Source organism: Pseudorasbora parva, chromosome 7, assembly GCF_024679245.1.
Source record: "Pseudorasbora parva isolate DD20220531a chromosome 7, ASM2467924v1, whole genome shotgun sequence".
Classification (NCBI taxonomy): Eukaryota; Metazoa; Chordata; class Actinopteri; order Cypriniformes; family Gobionidae; genus Pseudorasbora; species Pseudorasbora parva.
Genome location: NC_090178.1, coordinates 32,351,416 through 32,373,797, shown reverse-complemented (window position 1 = coordinate 32,373,797; position 22,382 = coordinate 32,351,416). Strand labels below are relative to the sequence as shown.

Here is a 22,382-nt window from a genome sequence, read left to right as displayed (position 1 = left end):
CCACCTGTATGTTTGTTGGTCATCAGTATTTTTAAGTACAAAGCTTATCGAATGTAACAGGATTAGGTGATTGACAGCAGTACCCACCAATCAGCAATCAGTATTGTCCTATTTAAAGGCTGATTGGTTGTTACCTGGGATGAGTCACGTCCATTTTTCCCCTTTGTTGTGCTGTTTCCTCAATGTCTGGAGGTAAGCGTGCTATGTTCTGATAGGAAATATCCTGGAAATTGTTGATGTGTACAACTTTTAAATCGCCTTTGCTGTAGTGTAACTGAGTGCTGGTGTTTTGTCGTGCGGCTAGCTGAAATCTGAGTCCTTTGTGTCTGCCAAGTCTGTCTGTTCACCTCTCAGGTATGTTTTAAACCACTGGTTTGAGGGGATTTGTATAGTTGTGTGTATTTTGCATACCAAAATAGGTATGATTTCCCGCACCCCATTGTGTTTTTAGTGGGTATGACTGTGACAAACCTGTTCTTCTAACGTGTTTTAGTGTGTGTAAGATCTCAACGGTAAGTGTTTTAACTGTAATTATAATTGAGTGGGGATTATATTGATTATTAACATCTTTTTTTCTGCTGCAGGATGCTCCCTCTCGTTTTACGCAGTAATAGTGTGCTGTCGTCGCGGCGCTGTTAATGCACTACTGTATCCGGTTGCGCAGACGAATCTTAAACTATGCTAACTAAAGGGGGACTGCTTGTCTGATTTGTTGTATTGGTACCCTGCTTTTTGGTTTGTTTGGGAGGCCTGGGTAGCTCTCTTCGTTTTTAGAAGAGGTCAACCAGTCCTCTGGTTTTCTTTGTTTTTGATTTTTCATTGTTTCTGATGCAGCTCAATGTGTGTATCTTGTTGAGTATTGCTATAATAATCCATTCCTGTGATTAAACTCTTTGATAATAAGGTCATTGTTGCTCTTCCATGTTCTCCCTGCTTTTCTACCATTTTATGTGAGGAGCGGCTGCATTAGTTTTGATTCATATTTTTGTCTAAAGTTTATTTTTAATGTGTTTTCATTTTTTTTACTGCAGGAGCTGAGGTCCCATGGGTGGATGGTTCTTCCTTGTGGTGGTGGTTCTTCATCGTGTGCGGTGTACACCTTTGAGTATTTGCTAGTGTGACTAGAGTGCACGGGTGTGTGTGCGTGGAAGTGTGCTCTTGTAGAACCACCATCTCCATTGATTCCCGCCATTGGGAGCCTCAGCCCTGCTGGTATTTGTTTTGTTTATATGTATATGATTATTATTTAAGCTGTTTCTTTATTTTTTTTGTATTTTGTTTTCCTTTCTTTGAAGTGGGGACCTGCATGTTTTGTGCTTAAATTTTAAACTCTTTTTGTAATAAACAATTGTGGTATTTTTGTACTTTACTCACGTCTCTTGCTTGCTTTTTATGAGGGAATCGAACTTGTGTGCTTTACTTCATTATTAAGTGGTTTTAAGTATTTTCCCTGGGGTTATTCCTTGGGGTGGCGTAGTCGGATCTTCTTATTAGTTGACATAAATTTACACTGCTCCTGCCACAATCTGGCGTATACTCGGCAGGGTTCCCTCTTGTGTAGTATAGAGATGTGAGTTTTGTATATTTGTTTTTTTGTGTTGTTTTTTTGTTAGGAGCCAGACAACAGCAGTCCCTCTTTGCGTGTGCAAGTGCAGATATGGAGGACGAATTGTGAGTTAAGTCAATGGCTGGGTGCGAGAGGCCCAGACTTGTATGTGGTGTCACCATCTGTCTGCAGCTGATCAGGCTCCTTTCTTTAAAACATTTTTTTTTTTAATTTGATCTTTTGGAACGAGAGGGAGGATCCGTATTAAATTGTTCAGGTATTGCGTGAATTGTACGGTTGTACAAAGTCTTATGTGGCGCTCCGGGAGTCGTTTTTTTCTAGAGGACAACAGGATGGGGAGATGCTAGTGGAGTTCTCCTGGGTCCTGGTTAGTCTTCTGGAAAAAGTTAAAATTTGGTCATCTCATGGCATGCCAAACGCCGAACTGTTGCTAAGAGACCAGTTTGAGCATTTTAACGATTGTGCACTTTAGCGAGAACTTGAGCAATTTGTGCATCAGCAACCCACTGCCACATTGTTTGACATTCACAGCGACGCTCTTCGTTGGGAAAGAGAGGGCATGCCTTGGGGGAAGGGGGTACGTGATCGCAGTCCATGTCATATTCCCAGGTGACATGAGGAAGAAATGTGTTGAATGAGTGACCAGTCTTCATGAGTCATGTTAGGCTGAGGTCATAATCCATGTCATATTCCCAGGTGACATGAGGAAGAAATGTGTTGAATGAGTGACCAGTCTTCATGAGTCATGGTAGGCTGAGGTTGCAGTCCATGTCATATTCCCATTTGGCATGAGGAACCCGTGTATTGAATGAGTGACCAGTCTTCGTGAGTCATGGTAGGCTGAGGTTGCAGTCCATGTCATATTCCCAGTTGGCATGAGGAACCCGTGTATTGAATGAGTGACCAGTCTTCGTGAGTCATGGTAGGCTGAGGTTGCAGTCCATGTCATATTCCCAGTTGGCATAAGGAACCTGTGTATTGAATGAGTGATCAGTTGCAGTCCATGTCACATTTCTAGTTGGCATGAGGAACCCGTGTATTGAATGAGTGACCAGTCTTCGTGAGTCATGTTAGGCTGAGGTCATAATCCATGTCATATTCCCAGTTGGCATGAGGAACCTGTGTATTGAATGAGTGATCAGTCTTCGTGAGTCATGGTAGGCTGAGGTTGCAGTCCATGTCACATTTCTAGTTGGCATGAGGAACCCGTGTATTGAATGAGTGACCAGTCTTCGTGAGTCATGTTAGGCTGAGGTCATAATCCATGTCATATTCCCAGGTGGCATGAGGAGTCTTCCTGCAAATGCTGCAGTGGTGAGAAGCACTGGGAGGAGTACGGCAGGTCAGCACTTGAATATGCACCACCTCCCTTGAGCCGTGGGAGCAGGTTCAGGGTCCAGCTTAGTGACTAGTGTAGTTGGTACCTTGTTTTGACCTTGGAACTGAGTCCCAAGTGGAATGGTTTGATTCACCGTCGGGGCGACGTTGCAGAAACTTGGGGTGGAATGTAACAGGATTAGGTGATTGACAGCAGTACCCACCAATCAGCAATCAGTATTGTCCTATTTAAAGGCTGATTGGTTGTTACCTGGGATGAGTCACGTCCATTTTTCCCCTTTGTTGTGCTGTTTCCTCAATGTCTGGAGGTAAGCGTGCTATGTTCTGATAGGAAATATCCTGGAAATTGTTGATGTGTACAACTTTTAAATCGCCTTTGCTGTAGTGTAACTGAGTGCTGGTGTTTTGTCGTGCGGCTAGCTGAAATCTGAGTCCTTTGTGTCTGCCAAGTCTGTCTGTTCACCTCTCAGGTATGTTTTAAACCACTGGTTTGAGGGGATTTGTATAGTTGTGTGTATTTTGCATACCAAAATAGGTATGATTTCCCGCACCCCATTGTGTTTTTAGTGGGTATGACTGTGACAAACCTGTTCTTCTAACGTGTTTTAGTGTGTGTAAGATCTCAACGGTAAGTGTTTTAACTGTAATTATAATTGAGTGGGGATTATATTGATTATTAACATCTTTTTTTCTGCTGCAGGATGCTCCCTCTCGTTTTACGCAGTAATAGTGTGCTGTCGTCGCGGCGCTGTTAATGCACTACTGTATCCGGTTGCGCAGACGAATCTTAAACTATGCTAACTAAAGGGGGACTGCTTGTCTGATTTGTTGTATTGGTACCCTGCTTTTTGGTTTGTTTGGGAGGCCTGGGTAGCTCTCTTCGTTTTTAGAAGAGGTCAACCAGTCCTCTGGTTTTCTTTGTTTTTGATTTTTCATTGTTTCTGATGCAGCTCAATGTGTGTATCTTGTTGAGTATTGCTATAATAATCCATTCCTGTGATTAAACTCTTTGATAATAAGGTCATTGTTGCTCTTCCATGTTCTCCCTGCTTTTCTACCATTTTATGTGAGGAGCGGCTGCATTAGTTTTGATTCATATTTTTGTCTAAAGTTTATTTTTAATGTGTTTTCATTTTTTTTACTGCAGGAGCTGAGGTCCCATGGGTGGATGGTTCTTCCTTGTGGTGGTGGTTCTTCATCGTGTGCGGTGTACACCTTTGAGTATTTGCTAGTGTGACTAGAGTGCACGGGTGTGTGTGCGTGGAAGTGTGCTCTTGTAGAACCACCATCTCCATTGATTCCCGCCATTGGGAGCCTCAGCCCTGCTGGTATTTGTTTTGTTTATATGTATATGATTATTATTTAAGCTGTTTCTTTATTTTTTTTGTATTTTGTTTTCCTTTCTTTGAAGTGGGGACCTGCATGTTTTGTGCTTAAATTTTAAACTCTTTTTGTAATAAACAATTGTGGTATTTTTGTACTTTACTCACGTCTCTTGCTTGCTTTTTATGAGGGAATCGAACTTGTGTGCTTTACTTCATTATTAAGTGGTTTTAAGTATTTTCCCTGGGGTTATTCCTTGGGGTGGCGTAGTCGGATCTTCTTATTAGTTGACATAAATTTACACTGCTCCTGCCACACTAAGTAGGCTGACGTATTATTATTGTAATTTGACAAGAGTTTATAAAAGATACAGTGAATGTGTGGCAAACACAGCTGTCATTTTTTTTACTCTCACACACACACACACACACACACACACACACACACACACACACACACTTGGACATATTTCCATCAGCGTCCCTTCAGCACAATGCATTCTGCTGGCTGTGGGCAAGGACGTGGAGATGCCTGAGCTCTCTACAAGTTTCTCTGCTCTCTGTCTCTCTGACCTTAAAACAATCAGAGTAAACACACAGAGGCCCCTGAGAGAGCCCAGACCCCTACTGTGTCCTCAAAACCTGCACTCTCCAGCGTGCAGCCTTAATCAAACATACTGTCATGCTGTTTACTAGAACACACAGGGGAAACAAAGTGTAGGAGCCCCTAAGTCTCAGCGTTAACCAGGACCATCTGAGCGTGTGCGTGTGTGTGTTTGTGTAAGTGTTTTAGAAGACAGTGTAGTCTGCTGGGTATTTACGGTGTAAGTTTGGTGAAGACATCCCAAATCCTTGTATTTGATTTCTTTCCTGTGTTCGATATGTATTGCGTGTTTGAACAAAAACAAAAGTCTGTCTGTGTTGGACTGCTTCATTTCCTTTCCAGAAAGGCTGCTTCCTGCCCAAATGTGGCTCCTCACAGAGGGAATTCAGAAAAGGATCAATTGCACTTGTTACATCTCAGGTTTCCCTCTCCCCACCCCCTTACTTCACTCACACAGGACTGAATTCTCAGCTGCAAGCAATTACTGCAAGGACTCACTGACTAACAGTTTCCAGATTGCCTCTTGATGGCCCTCAAAATTGAAAAAGACAGTCTGGAGTATGGACAATGTAAATCCATTTCTGGTTTTGTCAGTTCCAGACAGCTGGCCGGGCAGACCAAAGGCTGTGGCTTTGAGAACTCAGTGGCAATCTTAACATGAAGACAAATTTTCATCCCTAGCAACCTTTCCATCTCAGAATAAGGTCATTTTCTCTAAATTGCAAATATTGTGCAGCCAAGAAAATATCTGCCAGTTTCTCGAGACGCTGTGTTCAAGCAGGGGCTGACAAGTGGAACATATAACAGTTTTGGCTCTACTGTGCAAGAGTGTTAATGTGTCATTCACAGTGATTGCTTGACATATTTATGAGTAAACAAATCAGATACACTGTTTAAAAGAAAATTATGGGAAGAATTAATTGTTCTGACTTCAAAAGTATAGTGCAAAAAGAGGAAGCCATGCACTAGAATGTGATTTCCACATTTGTACACATCTTGATTGCATATCCAGTGTTGTTTAGTTTCCTAAATCTACTTGAAACAGTTTTACTCCTGATTAGTTTAATCTTTGATTGTGTTTTGCAGATGTTAAATCTCTCTATGGATGGTTGAACTGTTATTAATGTTGGCTTGTTTGTTTACAGGCTCCAGAAAGAGCAGCAGTAAGACTATCCATTGACAATGTGATGACTGGAGTCATGCCATATTGCTGGAATCAGTCGTGAGGACGGAAAGTTTTCTCAAACGCATGAGAGAAGGAATGGCCTGCAGCCGACGGCTGTCTCGTTCAATTAGTGAGTCAGAAGAGGGACTGTCAGAGAAAAAACTTGGCACTGTGGTTTTGTCATGTGCTTAAGACAAATGAGTGCCAGACAAATGCTTGTATTAGTTTTAGCGGAGCCCAAACTGACATGTATTCTGTAGAGAATCTTTAAAAAAAATATTTGAATTTCCATCTATTCATTTTTTTTTAGGTAAAGGTGGTGGATTACCATAGTGGCAAGACTGGAATCCAAAAGAGTACAAAATAACTGCAGTGTTCACAGTTGATACCTTGCTAGAAAACCAGCTTCAAGCAGCTAATGACCAGTTTAGACCAGCGGATAACCAGCTTGGAGCACCTAACGAGTTTAAATCAGTGGATAACCAGCTTGGAATGGCTAACAACCAGTTTCGATCAGCTAATAACCAGCTTGGAGCAGCTAATAACCAGCTTGGAGCAGCTAACACCCAGTTTAGACCAGTGGATAACCAGCTTAGAGCAGCTAACAACCAGATTAGATCAGTGGATAACCAGTTTAGAGCAGCTAACAACCAGTTTAGACCAGTGGATAACCAGCTTAGAGCAGCTAACAACCAGTTTAGATCAGTGGATAACCAGCTTAGAGCAGCTAACAGATTAGATCAGTGGATAACCAGCTTGGAGCAGCTAACAACCAGTTTAGTCCAGTGGATAACCAGCTTGGAGCAGCTAACAGCCAGTTTAGATCAGTGGATAACCAGCTTGGAGCAGTTAACAACCAGTTTACACCAGTGGGTAACCAGCTTGGAGCAGCTAAGAACCAGTTTAGATCAGTGGGTAACCAGCTTCGAGCAGCTAAGAACCAGTTTAGACAAGTGGATAACCAGCTTGGAGCAGTTAACGACCAGTTTAGATCAGTGGATAACCAGCTTAGATCAGTGGGTAACCAGCTTAAAGCAGCTAACAACCAGTTTAGATCAGTGGATAACCAGCTTGGAGCAGCTAATGACCAGTTTAAATCAGTGAATAACCAGGTTGGAGCAGCTAATGACCAGTTTAGATCAGCGGATAACCAGTTTGGAGCAGCTAATGACCAGTTTAGATCAGTGGATAACTAGTTTGGAGCAGCTAATCACCAGTTTAGATCAGTGGATAACCAGCTTGGAGCAGCTAATGACCAGTTTAGATCAGTGGATAACCAGCTTGGAGCAGCTAATGACCAGTTTAGATCAGTGGATAACCAGTTTGGACCAGCTAATGACCAGTTTAGATCAGTGGATAACCAGCTTGCTGCAGCCATCAACCAATTTAGATCAGTGGATTACCAGTTTGGAGCAGCTAATGACCAGTTTAGATCAGTGGATTACCCGTTTGTAGCAACTAACAACCAGTTTAGATCAGTGGATAACCAGCTTGGAGCAGTTAATGACCAGTTTAGATCAGTGGATTACCAGTTTGGAGCAGCTAATGACCAGTTTAGATCAGTCGATAACCAGTTTGGAGCAGCTAATGACCAGTTTAGATCAGTGGATTACCCGTTTGTAGCAACTAACAACCAGTTTAGATCAGTGGATAACCAGCTTGGAGCAGTTAAAGACCAGTTTAGATCAGTGGATTACCAGTTTGGAGCAGCTAATCACCAGTTTAGATCAGTCGATAACCAGTTTGGAGCAGCTAATGACCAGTTTAGATCAATGGATTACCAGCTTAGAGCAGCTAACAACCAGTTTAGACCAGTGAATAACCAGCTTGGAGCAGTTAAAAACCAGTTTAGATCAGTCGATAACCAATTGGAGCAGCTAACAACCAGTTTAATTCAGTGGATAACCATCTTAGATCAGTGGGTAACCAGCTTGGAGCAGTTAACAACCAGTTTAGATAAGTGGACAACCAGTTTAGATCAGTGGATAACCAGCTTGGAGCAGCTAACAACCAGTTAGATCAGTGGATAACCAGCTTAGATCAGTGGCTAACCAGCTTGGAGCAGCTAATGACCAGTTTAGATCAGTGAATAACCAGCTTAGAGCAGCTAACAACCAATTTAGATCAGTGAATAACCAGCTTAGAGCAGCTAACAACCAATTTAGATCAGTGAATAACCAGTTTGGAGCAGCTAATGACCAGTTTAGATCAGTGAATAACCAGTTTGGAGCAGCTAATGACCAGTTTAGATCAGTGGATAACCAGGTTGGAGCAGCTAATGACCAGTTTAGATCAGTCGATAACCAGTTTGGAGCAGCTAATGACCAGTTTAGATCAGTGGATTACCCGTTTGTAGCAACTAACAACCAGTTTAGATCAGTGGATAACCAGCTTGGAGCAGTTAAAGACCAGTTTAGATCAGTGGATTACCAGTTTGGAGCAGCTAATCACCAGTTTAGATCAGTCGATAACCAGTTTGGAGCAGCTAATGACCAGTTTAGATCAATGGATTACCAGCTTAGAGCAGCTAACAACCAGTTTAGACCAGTGAATAACCAGCTTGGAGCAGTTAAAAACCAGTTTAGATCAGTCGATAACCAATTGGAGCAGCTAACAACCAGTTTAATTCAGTGGATAACCATCTTAGATCAGTGGGTAACCAGCTTGGAGCAGTTAACAACCAGTTTAGATAAGTGGACAACCAGTTTAGATCAGTGGATAACCAGCTTGGAGCAGCTAACAACCAGTTAGATCAGTGGATAACCAGCTTAGATCAGTGGCTAACCAGCTTGGAGCAGCTAATGACCAGTTTAGATCAGTGAATAACCAGCTTAGAGCAGCTAACAACCAATTTAGATCAGTGAATAACCAGCTTAGAGCAGCTAACAACCAATTTAGATCAGTGAATAACCAGTTTGGAGCAGCTAATGACCAGTTTAGATCAGTGAATAACCAGTTTGGAGCAGCTAATGACCAGTTTAGATCAGTGGATAACCAGGTTGGAGCAGCTAATCACCAGTTTAGATCAGTGGATAACCAGGTTGGAGCAGCTGATGACCAGTTTAGATCAGTGGATAACCAGCTTGGAGCAGCTAATGACCAGTTTAGATCAGTGGATAACCAGTTTGGAGCAGCTAATGGCCAGTTTAGACCAGTGGATAACTAGTTTGGAGCAGCTAATGACCAGTTTAGATCAGTGGATAACCAGTTTGGAGCAGCTAATGACCAGTTTAGATCAGTGGATAACTAGTTTGGAGCAGCTAATGACCAGTTTAGATCAGTGGATAACCAGTTTGGAGCAGCTAATCACCAGTTTAGATCAGTGGATAACAACCAGTTTAGATCAGTGGATAACCATCCTGGAGCAGCTAACAACCAGTTTAGATTAGTTGATAACTAGTTTGGAGCAGCTAATGATCAGTTTAGATCAGTGGATAACTAGTTTAGAGCAGCTAATGACCAGTTTAGATCAGTGGATAACCAATTTGGAGCAGCTAATGATCAGTTTAGATCAGTGGATAACCAGTTTGGAGCAGCTAATGACCAGTTTAGATCAGTGGATAACAACCAGTTTAGATCAGTGGATAACCATCTTGGAGCAGCTAACAACCAGTTTAGATCAGTGAATAACCAGCTTAGAGCAGCTAATGACCAGTTTAGATCAGTGGATAACAACCAGTTTAGATCAGTGGATAACCATCTTGGAGCAGCTAACAACCAGTTTAGATCAGTGGATAACCATCTTGGAGCAGCTAATGACCAGTTTAGACCAGTGGATAACCAGCTTGCTACAGCCATCAACCAGTTTAGATCAGTGGATTACCAGTTTGGAGCGGCTAATGATCATCTTGTTCCAGTTAATGACTAGCTTGGACAAGATAATGATTTGTTTATATCATGTCTTGATTTTGCAGAGTTTGAGTCATTCCCGGGGCCAACAAAATTAGTTGATCCTGGAACAGCATTCCCGATACGGTTTTGCAGGTCCATTTACAACCAGAAATTGTCCCTAAGATGTAATGGTCTGTTTTTGCCTTATTTGCAACGGTTATGAATATTAATGTTGAGTTCGGCTCTGATTGGCTATACCCTATACTGTCAATCATGGAGAGATTATGCATTCAACCTTATGTTTTACCCTGTTAATGACGAAGATAAAGATTTTGAGGAACAACCAATTGTTTTGAGATTGGAAATGGATGCTTTTGAGTGGTAAGTTTAGTCTTTATTTTCAGTAAGACCTGCAAAACGCAACGTCAGTACTATACCTTCAGCCTACATCAGAACTAGCATTTATTTTACACGTTAACTCATATCGTCACAACTTTGTTTTTAGCATTTTAAAAACATTTTAATCACTGTAATGCATCACTTTGATTTTACAATGATAGCTCTAAACAGCTAACTGGGTAATGTTAGTGCACAACTATGTTGTTTGTATAGTACAGTAGCTACAGGTTTAAAAAAAAAAAAATTTGGACGATGCCTTGTCAATTACTACCGTTTCAACTTAAGGGGTGATGACATTAGCTAGAAGGATCGAGTGAGCAATCTGTAAACAGCTAAACTTACATGGTTAACGTTAGCTTCTGAGTTATCTGTTGTTGATGAAAATAGCCTATAGGCTAAATTATAATTCTATCCGATGGAGGAGTTTCCTATTGTTACTGTACTAGCATCTTGCATTGGTTCTAGACAACACAGGATATTATCGTTAATGTTATCTCACTAAGAAACTTCCAGTTTAACCAGAAATTGTTTAGACAGTCAATTAGTGGATAAAATCCCTACTTACTGCTCGCGGGGATATAGTTTAAATTGCCGCTTCTCTAGTATCAGAAGCTGAGTGAAGCTATTGTCCAGGTTAGAAAAACTGTCTGTGATGATATGGACCAAGCAAACAAACAACTTTTAATTAAATTGTTGTGATATCCGGTTATAGATAAACATGCTTGTTGACAGTTTTGTTCAGTGGGAAGTCTACGAGAAGTCCTCCCGTCCCCTGCACAGCCTGGAACATAACCTCTTTTTCCATGATCTGCCATTTTCGCTATCCTCGCAAGACGCATATACGCTGCCTTATACAAATGTTGGGCGTAACATAGACTGTGAAAAAATATTGACATAGTGTCCGTGACGTCACCCATAGGATTCTGATAAGCCGTTCTGAAGCTTAAAGTAGAGATGAGCTGGGCGGTGCTGTTTTGCAAGCGAGTTATCGCGTGTCACTCCCAGATAACAGAAAATGGGCAAAAAGGCGGGACGTGGGCAGAGCTTAGGAGTCGCAATGACTATAGACGGCAGATTAATGGCTATCCAGCTGTCACTCAAAGTAACCACGCCCTTAATTATGCAGAACTTTTAAGAAAAATTCACCCCCTCACAGTTGTCATGAAGGTCAAAATTAGTCGTATAGATCAAAACCACAATTTGTACCAGGCTGTAAACATGTTTTTTTCTGCTGTAAAGTTGGGAATTTTAACATGGGGCTCAATGATATTCTGCTCCCTTCTGGAGCCTGTCCCTAGTGGCCAGTCGAGGAATTGCAGTCTACAATACTTCCGTATTGGCTTCAAGAGAGATCGCGGGAAGTTGCCGCTTGGGGCGTACATATTAATTCCCAGCGATTCCCAGCAATTTTGTCACAGTTGGCGTTTGCCCAAAAATCTCCTGTTTTTTCGTGGTGTTGTTCACAAACAAGATTTACATGTGAAGGAGGAAATAGTGGTGTTTGAGAATATATGATGTCCATGTTCTGAACTCTTGTTATTTAACCATGCCATGGTTAATTACATGTTTTATTCTAGGGCACCTTTAACCCTAAACTTGACATGAACTGTAAATGTGTCCCTTAAATCTGACTGGTTGATTGGAATGTTGTTCCTGGATCAACAAAGATGTTTTTCCAGGAACATGTTGCACTTGGTTTACAACAGCTAATGACTAGCTTGGACCAAGCAAATTACCAGCTTGTATAACCACCATAGATCAGTTAAAGGGGACATATTAGGGCCTTTTTAAAAGTTTTGATTTTGTTTCTGGGGTCTACTAAGTTTCCATGCTTAAAAGTGACCTCACTTCCCAGTCTGTCAGTAACAACCTGTTTAGTTTTGATCTCTATGAAGCACCTCCTCATGAAGCACTGTGTGCTATGATTGTTTTGCTGGGCCATTGTGTTGTGATTGGTCAACTACTTCAAGCATGTTTTGGAAATACCGCAATTTTTTCCCCCCACAGGTCAGCAAATGCGAATAAATTTGCTGTCAACCTTGAAGGACTGTGGTATGAAGTGTGCAAAGTAACATATTTTAGAAACTGTGTGAAAGTGAATAGCACCAGCTATAACCTGCCTAGAAAATTTACATCTAGTTAGACCAGCTAATGACCATCTTAGACCAGCAAATGACTGGAGTGGGTTTGAGAACTACTGTTTTATACTAGCTAATAACCAGCTTAGGCCAGCGTAACCACTGCTAAGACCAACTGGTCGTTGTTTTTTTTGCTGGTCCATTATGATCTACCAGCTAATGAACAACTTTGACCAGTTAGAAACTTTCTTGCTGAGCCAAGTTCCCTTTCGGGGAACTCGAGCTGCGTCGAAACGCTGTGAGAACGCCTCTGCGTTAATGCGTCGTGAAGCGCCTGTAGAACCATTCCATCGGAAAAAAGATCGATCGTCGGCGTGATGACGTCATCGACCGGAAGCTATAAAACGTCCGTGAAAACAAACAGGAACTAGCTTCTGAGCCTTCAGCAAGCGATCTGTGTGAACCTGTCTGTCTATTTGGTGTTTTTGTCTGTCTATTTGAAAGAGTTTTTCCACCCTTTGTTAAATATTCCTATATATTTACAAAAAAGAGAAAATAAATAGATAGAAAAATGGCGAGTGAAAGCAGTCAGTTCAAGAGGTGTGTACATCCCTGCCCACGCTACATCACGAGTGGGGATACACACTCTCTTTGTGTTGCCTGCTTGGGAGCGCAGCATGCCCAGGCAGCCCTCGAGGGGGCTGCTTGCGAGCACTGTGAGTGTATGCCACTGAGAACGCTGCGCTCCCGCCGGGCACTCTTCGAGGAGGGTGCCTCGGCTCGTGTTCCCCGCGGCTCTGGTCCCGCTGCTGCCGAGGCAGAGCGGAGGCTGCAGTCGTGGGGTTCACAATTGGATGTTGCAGAGGGGTTTGGGACGGGCGCTGCCTTATCTCTGCCCTCACCTGCTCCATCCAGCGGCTCTTCTCGGGGCTTGGAAGCACGCATTGCGGTTTCTTCCCCCCCGAGAGAGTCGCCGGTGCTCCAACTATCCAGCTCCGAGGAGGTGGACGTTGAGAGCATCGCGACTGAAGATTCGCCACTTCAGTCCCCTGCGAGTGAGGAGCTCGTTGAGGTTCTAACGCGAGCTGTGGCCAGACTAAATATTGACTGGCCCATAGAAAGATCTGAGGCAGGAAGAAAGAGATCTAGTAAATTAGATGAAAGATTCCTGCCCGCTCGCGCTTCAGAACCTCAGCGGCGGGGCCTGCCATTCTTCCATGATTTGCACACCGAGGTGGCAAAGTCATGGAGGAGACCGGCATCATACCGTGTGTTCAGCCCTCAGACTTCGGTCTACAGCAACATCATGGGGCTGAAGCACTACGGTTATGGGGCGATGCCAAAGGTAGAAGAGACGCTTGCGAGCCATCTCTTGCCTTCCTCGGCATCGTCCCTGAAGGCCCCGACTTTGCCCACCAGACCATTAAAAACAACGTCGGCACTGGTGGGCAAAGCGTACTCGGCGGCAGGTCAGGCTGCTGCATGCCTGCATACTATGGCTATAATGCAGGCTTATCAGGCTGACCTGCTCAGGGACTTAGATGGACGTGATGAAGTGGGGGGTGATGTCATAAATGAGCTAAGAACATCAGCTGATCTTGCTCTCCGGGCCACCAAAGAGACGGCCAGATGTGTTGGCCGCTCTATGGCAGCATTGGTGGCTACGGAGAGGCATTTATGGCTCAACCCCACTGAAATCAAGGAGAGGGAGAAAAGCTTCCTGCTCGACGCGCCGCTGTCTCCTGGTGGCCTCTTCGGTGACGCAGTACACACTGTCACCGAGAGGTTCCAGGAGTCAAAGAAGCAAGCTGCGGCGCTAAAGCAGTTTCTCCCTCTCCGGGTCCAGGTCCCTGGGGCTGCCGCTGACATCAGGCAGCCTAAGCCGAGTACGAGCTCCGCTCACAGGGCGCAACAAAAGCAGAGCGTCGCCGCTCGAGCTCCCCCTCAGCGCGGGGACGAGGGGCGGCGCTCTCAGGCGAGGCCTTCGAGGGGCAGGGCTGATCTGCGGACAGTCCTGATCGCCAAGAAGGCCTCGTCGAAGCGTTCCTGACGCCAGAAGCGCCAGGACGCTGAGGGTGGTTCCCCCTGTAGGGAAGCGGTGTTTACCCCTGCCAACGGTACCCGCTTCCCTACGGCACCCTCGGGGGGCCGCGCTGCCAACCCCGCCGCAATGCCGGGGCGCAGTCGGTCTCCGCGGGCCACCCGAGGGTGGTCCGCACCCCCTCCGGGGGGTCCCCGAGCAGTCAAGTCAGTTGTTCCCTGCCGGTCCGCCGCTTCAGGGCACTGCGCTTGTTGCTCAAAATACACCAGAGGCCAGCCTCGAGAGGCTGGTTCCCTTAGTAGATTTTTTAGACGAGTGGAAACGTCTATCAAATATATCTCATTGGGTCCTGCAGATAATAGAAAAGGGGTACGCCATTCAATTCAGAAGTCGGCCACCTCCTTTCTGCGGTGTCCTACCTACAGAGGTGGGCCCGGAGCAGGCTCTGGTAATGGCACAGGAAGTAGAGACACTCCTGCAAAAAGGGGCTATAGAGAGGGTTCCCCCTCCCAGCAGGGAGTCTGGCTTTTACAGCCGTTACTTCATCGTGCCGAAGAAGGATGGGGGCTTACGCCCGATATTAGATCTGAGGCTATTGAATCGCTCGGTGGCCAAGCTCAAATTCAAGATGCTTACACTCAGACAGATTGTAGCGCAGGTCAAATCGGAGGATTGGTTTGTCACCATAGACCTCAAAGATGCGTATTTTCATGTCTCCATCCTTCCACATCACAGGAAGTTCCTGAGGTTTGCCTTCGGGGGAGAGGCATACCAATATCGGGTACTTCCCTTCGGTCTAGCACTGTCACCCCGCACGTTCACCAAGTGTGTGGATGCAGCTCTGGCGCCGCTGCGTCTACAGGGCATCCGCATACTGAACTATATCGACGACTGGCTGATTCTAGCGAATACAGAACAGATGGCGGTTCAGCATCGAGATGCTGTTCTCGCCCACATGTCGAAGCTGGGGTTGAGGCTGAACGCCAAGAAGAGTGTGCTTTCTCCGGCTCAGAGAACCACTTTTCTGGGTGTGAACTGGGATTCGGTAATTATGCGGGCGCAATTATCGCCAACACGCATAGCATCGATCCTGGCAGCCGTCAAAGAACAGAAGCTAGGCCGAGCCGTCACTGTGAAACAGTTCCAGAAACTGTTAGGTCTCATGGCAGCAGCGTCCAACGTGATACCTTTTGGCCTACTGTACATGAGGCCACTGCAGTGGTGGCTCAAAACAAAAGGGTTCTCCCCGAGGGGAAATCCGCTCCGCACGATCAAAGTCACGCGGCGATGCCTACGTGCTCTGGTCATGTGGAAAAACCCGGGGTTTTTATCTCAGGGTCCCGTGTTGGGGGCTCATGTTCGTCGCGTAACGCTAACGACAGATGCCTCTCTCACGGGCTGGGGGGCGACCATGAGTGGTCGCTCATCCCAGGGTCTATGGCAGGAACATCAGCGGCACTGGCACATAAATCGGCTAGAGATGCTCGCAGTGTTTCTTGCATTGAAACAGTTCCTGCCCGGCCTCAGGGGCCACCACGTACTAGTCAGAACAGACAACACGTCCGTGGTGGCCTATATAAATCACCAGGGGGGTCTGAGGTCTCGTCCGTTGGACAAATTGGCACATCGGATCCTCCTGTGGGCCCAAGGGAAATTGCTGTCAATCAGGGCAGTATATATCCCGGGGGCCCTGAATCAGGAAGCAGACAGCCTGTCGAGACAGGGGCCGAGGCCCGGGGAATGGAGACTCCACCCAGAGGTGGTGGAGCTCCTTTGGAAGGTTTATGGGAAAGCAGAGATAGACCTGTTCGCTTCGGCGGAGAATTCTCACTGCCCGCAGTGGTTTTCTCTGACCCATCCGGCCCCGCTGGGGCTGGATGCCATGGTACAGGAGTGGCAGAGGCTGCCTCTGTACGCCTTCCCCCCGATTGTCTTGCTTCCAGGAGTTCTGGAGAGGGTACGCCGGGACGGGGCCCAGGTACTTCTAGTGGCTCCGAACTGGCCGACCCGAGTATGGTTTTCGGACCTGATATCTCTCCTGGAAGGCTCTCCGATGGAGATTCCGACCAGGAGGGATCTACTCTCTCAGGCGGGCGGGAGATTCCTGCACCCACGCCCGGAGATGTGGAAACTGTGGGCCTGGCCTCTGAGGGGGCTAGGCTCATAGAGGAAGGTCTCTCGGCCGAGGTCGTAGAGACCATCCTACACTCCAGAGCTCCGTCCACAAGGAAGCTGTACGCTTTGAAATGGAGACTTTTCTCAGCATGGTGCAGAGAATGCCAGTGGGACCCAGTTAACTGCCCGGTTGGTACAGTGCTGGAGTTCCTGCAGGCAAGGTTCTCGGCAGGGTTGACCCCCTCCACACTTAAGGTGTACGTGGCGGCCTTGGGTGCCTTCCACGTCCCTTGCAGTGGAGTGTCTTTGGGAAGACACCCTCTAATTACACGCTTCCTTCGTGGCACTTTAAGGTTGAGGCCAGTTATGCACTCGAGGGTCCCAGCATGGGACTTGGCCATTGTTTTGAGGGGCTTGTCCGGACCTCCGTTCGAACCTCTGGAGGAGGTTTCGGATAAGTTCCTCACCTTAAAAACCATCTTCCTTTTGGCCATCTCATCTCTTAAAAGAATAGGAGATATTCAGTCCCTGTCAGTAGGGCCCTCATGTTTAGAGTTTGCGCCAGGGATGGTGAAAGCATTTCTGCATCCCAGGCCGGGTTATGTCCCCAAGGTTCCTACGAGCCCACGGGGCCCCATCACTCTACAAGCCTTCTGTCCTCCTCCGTTTATGACGTCAGACCAGGAAAGGTTAAATCTGCTGTGTCCTGTGAGGGCACTGGATACTTATGTCCACAGAGCTGCCCTGTGGAGGAAATCTGAACAATTGTTTGTTTGCTTTGGACCCCCTAAGAAGGGGGCCCCAGTATCCAAGCAGAGGATGAGCAAGTGGGTGGTCGAGGCCATCTCACTTGCTTATGAAGCTACCGGGCAGCCATCTCCACTGGCTGTCAGGGCGCACTCAACCAGGGGTATGGCTGCTTCTAAAGCACTCTTGTCGGGGGCTTCCCTCCACGATATCTGCAACGCGGGCGGTTGGTCGTCTCCTTCTACCTTCGTCAGGTTCTACGAACTAGACCTGGCATCTACAGTAGGGGCACAGGTACTCTCGTAACCGTGTGCGCTTCGGCTTCACACATACGAGACACTTGGTCCTATGGCGATGTGGGTATAAGCGTTCTCACAGCGTTTCGACGCAGCTCGAGTTCCCCGAAAGGGAACGTCTCAGGTTACGTATGTAACCCTAGTTCCCTGAGGGAACGAGACGCTGCGTCGCTCTGCCATACTCCCGGCGTGTCCGTGATCACTTACTTCAGGCTTTATCAGAAGTTAGTTCCTGTTTGTTTTCACGGACGTTTTATAGCTTCCGGTCGATGACGTCATCACGCCGACGATCGATCTTTTTTCCGATGGAATGGTTCTACAGGCGCTTCACGACGCATTAACGCAGAGGCGTTCTCACAGCGTTTCGACGCAGCGTCTCGTTCCCTCAGGGAACTAGGGTTACATACGTAACCTGAGACGTTTTGCTACTGATACTTCCATATTTTTTGTTTTCTGCCTGTGGTTACTCATCATTGTGTCTCAGATATTGCCTCCTTGGGGAATAAAGGTCATCAAATATTCAATCATTTTGTGCAGAAAAAAAATCCTTAAATTCTTGATATCAATATACAGTAATTTCAGATATCTAACATGGCATTCTTACTAGTAAAAATCACATTCATGATGTCAGAAATGAACATTGTCACTGACAACTGAATTGTTGATATCAAAAAGGAAAATGTTTACTAGTAGCAATTCACTTGTTGATATAAAGATTTGAATTTGAATGGCAGCCTATGGTGACATTTCACTAGTGAAAATATGATTGCTGATATCCAGAATTAGAGTTTATACTAGTTGAAATGTAATTGTTGATATCAAGAATTAGCATTTTAACTAGTGAAAATTGAATTCTTGATATCAATAATTCAGGTCATTAGCGACCCTATACAATATTTACAAAAACTAATGGGAAAACAGGCGTTCTTTTATAATTGTATTATATTATGTTGTATTGTTTATAATTAATTGATTTTGGAATTCTAAGAAGGTTGAATTTAAAAAATGAATTAAAAGGAGGGTAATGAATAGCGCTCCAAGTCACTAAAGACCCGCGGTATGCTTTAAAGTGTCTATAATATATTACAGTAAAATGAACACAGTCAGCTAATGACTAGCTTGGACCAGCTAATAACTATAGTATCTAATGACAAGTTTAGCAACTAATACTTGGACCAGCTAATAACTAGCTTGGACCACCTAATGATCAGTTTATATACCAGTAAATGACTAGCTTGGTTTAGCTAATAACCCATTTAGACTAAGTTATAACTAAATTGGACAAGCTAATGGCCAGCCAATGGCCATCTTTGACCAGCTATAACCAGCCTGGTCCAATTAATATCCAGTTAGACTAGCTAATGACCATCTAAGACCAGCAAATAACTAGTGTGGGTTTGAGAACCACGGGTTTAGACTAGCAAATAACCAGCTTAGGCCAGCTTAACCACTGCTAGGACCAACTGGTTGTTGCTGGTCCGTAATTGTCTACCAGTTATAACCAACTTGGACCAGTTAGAAACTTTCCACAATGTTCCAAAACACACCAACTGGCATAATCTACATTTTACAGTTTGTTACACAACTGTCAAATCAATTCACCAGCATCAGATCAGTTATTTGCTTTAAATGAAACAGAGATCTATGAGAAAATGAAACCCTTTAACAGCACTGATTATAAAAGAACACAACCATATATACAATTTCACATTTGAAAGCAAACACTGAACATAGACATTTCTCATCTTTAAAGACAAATTAATGATTCCCGGAGAGAGAAGAACAACCCGTGAAGGCTTTCTGTTTGGAGCCAAACCACAAGCTGCCTGTATAATGACTGTTTCTCTAATTCTTGACCAGCATATCCAATCTCATTGCGCAAAAACCCTGATCACACAGAACAGCTTGTGAGGCCTGAGGGGGAAAGAACTGAAAACAGAGCTTGGCCCTGATTGCTTCTAACACACCGATTTGGGGTTCAAAGCGCACAGCTGTGCGAGAGAAACAGGGCCCCGAGCCTGGAAGGTCAACAGACAGTGTTCGAGAGGCTGGGGCACGAAGCGATCCACCCGGAGACAGCCAGCAGCTGCGGAGTGACAGTGTGAGCTGGCTGGAACGCACTCCTCTCTCACCACACAAAGACATCATGCCACATCGCTGTCATGGCTGTCAGCGCACCCGACCAGCTCGTTAACAAAAGAAGAGCCAATCAGAGCTCTGATGCACGAGATATTGACAAGAGTGTGAAGACTTTGAGTCCTTAAGTAGCCAATCAACAAGGCAGACAGGACAGAAGTTAATTAACAGAATCCTGTCAAAGGGGATAAAGTGATAGCGACATTAACACAAAGGCAAATGAAAGGTTTGGTCGATTGAATACAGGTTGTGATTTCGCATTAACACAAAGGAAGCTGCTTACAATGATATACAATGAGCCAAAGATGTAACACATTTGTCTAGAAACGTGATGTTATTTGTTCATAACTTCATGGAGTAAAAACACAAACCTAAAAGTAACTGTATGTGTTTCACCATCCCCCATCCTCCCTTGTTTTGACTGCGAGGGCAATGAGAGTTTAAGCATGCAGTCTTTGAAAAAGAATGTTTGTGTGTTTTTCATGCTCCGAGCGTAAATATCGAGTTTTTCTGACGTCTGCGCAATATTTATTTGCGGAGGGAAAAGGTTGACATGTTGTGGACGTTCAGCTCATAAAAGAGCTCACTCAGGTCCTGTCCCCGAGTGCGGTCCCGCCATGCGCTTCTTGACGTAAATTATTCCCGGCAAGTGAAGAAATACTTGAATCATTTCATGCAAAATATTGCCTCTGGCCTCTGGGTTGTGTACAGTAATAAATTCTGTTTGGAGCAGGCAATGTTTTTTATCCAAAATATCGCAGTGACAGTTTAAAGACTCTGAAATTACAGCTAATTAATGGGACCTCATAGTGAACCTCGATGTGATTGGCAGAAAAAAGCTTGAGCATCATTTGGTGAGCTTCCGCCATGTCAGAAATTTATACAGCATCAAAATCAGTGCAGTCATCTGACAGAACAAACTAAATAGATATGTCACAATATTTGTGGCACATGAATTCAAAGGCTGCAAGTGAACTACAGGTTTAAAAGTACACAAAAATAACAAATACATTTTTTAAAAAATCTATTGTCAATATCAAACACTGTGTGCCAAAAGCTTATAAATGTAGTCTTTGTTTTCATTTTGGTTTCATATGATTTTGAAAAACTTTTAGATAATTTAACAAATAAAAAAGAAATAACATTTTTCGTACACCTCAAATAAAATAAAAAACAATATTTGTCAAGCTAACAATCATGATTTTAATTCATTAATATCATTGGATTTTGTGAATGAATCCCACTACATGATATTTCACAACATGAACTAACCTTGCAATTTCAAAAAAATGTCAAATTATTAATATTTTAAGATACTTATTGACCTTGACACACAGCCATAAGGTCATCTGAATATAATTTCCTATGGGATCATTTGTTGTATAATTAAATGTGTGATGTATCATGTATCTAAAATTAGCCACAATATGTGATCTTGAAAAAGAATTTCATTCTTTTAATAAGGATTTTTTTCTTCCTTAAGTTATCAGGACAGTTGTATCACCCAAAAATGCTATGCCACCTAAAAAATCTCAAATTGAAATTGAATTCCATAATAAACTATTCTCTTGCTTTGTTTCAATTGTTTGTTTGTTTTTAAATCTTGAATACATTTATAGATCTGAAAAAAAAAATTGTAACTGACCCCTATACATTTATTGAGAATGTAATAAAGTGACATATAAAATAAAAATCAATAAAAGCCTATTTACAAAAAAATGTACAACGCCTCATTCTGAATATAACCACAAAAAGAGTCTTCAAAAAATGGTAGCAAATTCCTTGGTTGTGATTGGGTGTGTTGTCCTCAGTGGTGTTTGAGCCTTCAGAGTCACGCATGTCTCAGGCTGTGAGGGCACACATCTCTCCCATTCCCAGGGTTTATTATTACAAATAACCACTTCCATCTGCACGCTGACACTCAGTGGGGCACGGAGCCAGAGCAGATGCATACCAGTCTGTCCCTCTCTTAGTGAGAGAAGGTCTGTCAGCAAACCCTCTCCCCAGATCCTCAGTTTAAAACCACCGTGGACATGGTGATGAAAAATAAGAAATGGACTGGAGAAATCTGGAGGAATTTAGTTTTTGATGCTTGCTTCTCTCTTCTCTGTCACTCTGTCCTCTGTTACTAGCCTGACCCTAACCTTCCACCCCGTGCCTTTTCTGTCAGTGATCCCTCATTTCTCCCGACTGTGATTGGCAGTCTTTAAAGGACTCTCTCCAACCAGAGTGGAGGAGGTCCCAGGACAAAAGAAAGTCACCACAAAACAAACAATCTGATGAGAATGTGGCGTTTTGCTAACTCACTAATGAGTCCAACAAAGGCATGAGAAATGCGTATAAGAGTTAATGGAATGTGATTTTGGTGAAGAAGAAACATTTTTAAAATTAAAATACTCACTCCTTTTCCTGTTTAAAGACAATGGTAAGATCATTTATAGGTTACCCCCAAAATGTAAGCAAACTGGATTTTTTTGACTTTTTTGTTTTTGTTTGATTCTCACCAGCCAGACACGCTAACATTAGCTCAACCAATGGTGTGAGTTTGGGGTCAGGACTATCTGATTGGCCAACCAATGGTAGATGAGTTGAGCATCCAGAAAACATGAGCACAAAAATGCTACACTTCAAGCACTGGAATGTTTAGTGTATATACACACACACACACACACACACACACACACACACACACAGACACTCACTCACTCACTCACTCACCTAAAGGATTATTAGGAACACCTGT

At 44.2% G+C, this 22,382-nt stretch overlaps 1 protein-coding gene and 2 long non-coding RNA genes across 3 annotated transcripts; all 3 read left to right on the top strand.

Moving 5' to 3' along the window:
* Positions 1-286: 286 nt before the first annotated feature.
* LOC137083813 (uncharacterized) lies at positions 287-1,369 on the top strand. The gene is made up of 2 exons (XR_010906610.1): positions 287-354; positions 1,032-1,369. It is a non-coding gene; the product is annotated as an uncharacterized lncRNA (long non-coding RNA).
* A 1,938-nt stretch (positions 1,370-3,307) lies between these two features.
* LOC137083812 (uncharacterized) lies at positions 3,308-4,390 on the top strand. Its single transcript, XR_010906609.1, has 2 exons — positions 3,308-3,375; positions 4,053-4,390. It is a non-coding gene; the product is annotated as an uncharacterized lncRNA (long non-coding RNA).
* Positions 4,391-6,488: 2,098 nt separating this feature from the next.
* Positions 6,489-8,747, top strand: LOC137083931 (flagellar attachment zone protein 1-like). The gene is made up of 3 exons (XM_067449868.1): positions 6,489-7,096; positions 7,219-7,918; positions 8,031-8,747. Exons 1-3 carry the CDS (start codon positions 6,489-6,491, stop codon positions 8,745-8,747), a joined length of 2,025 nt encoding a protein of 674 aa, XP_067305969.1.
* The last annotated feature ends 13,635 nt before the right edge of the window (positions 8,748-22,382 follow it).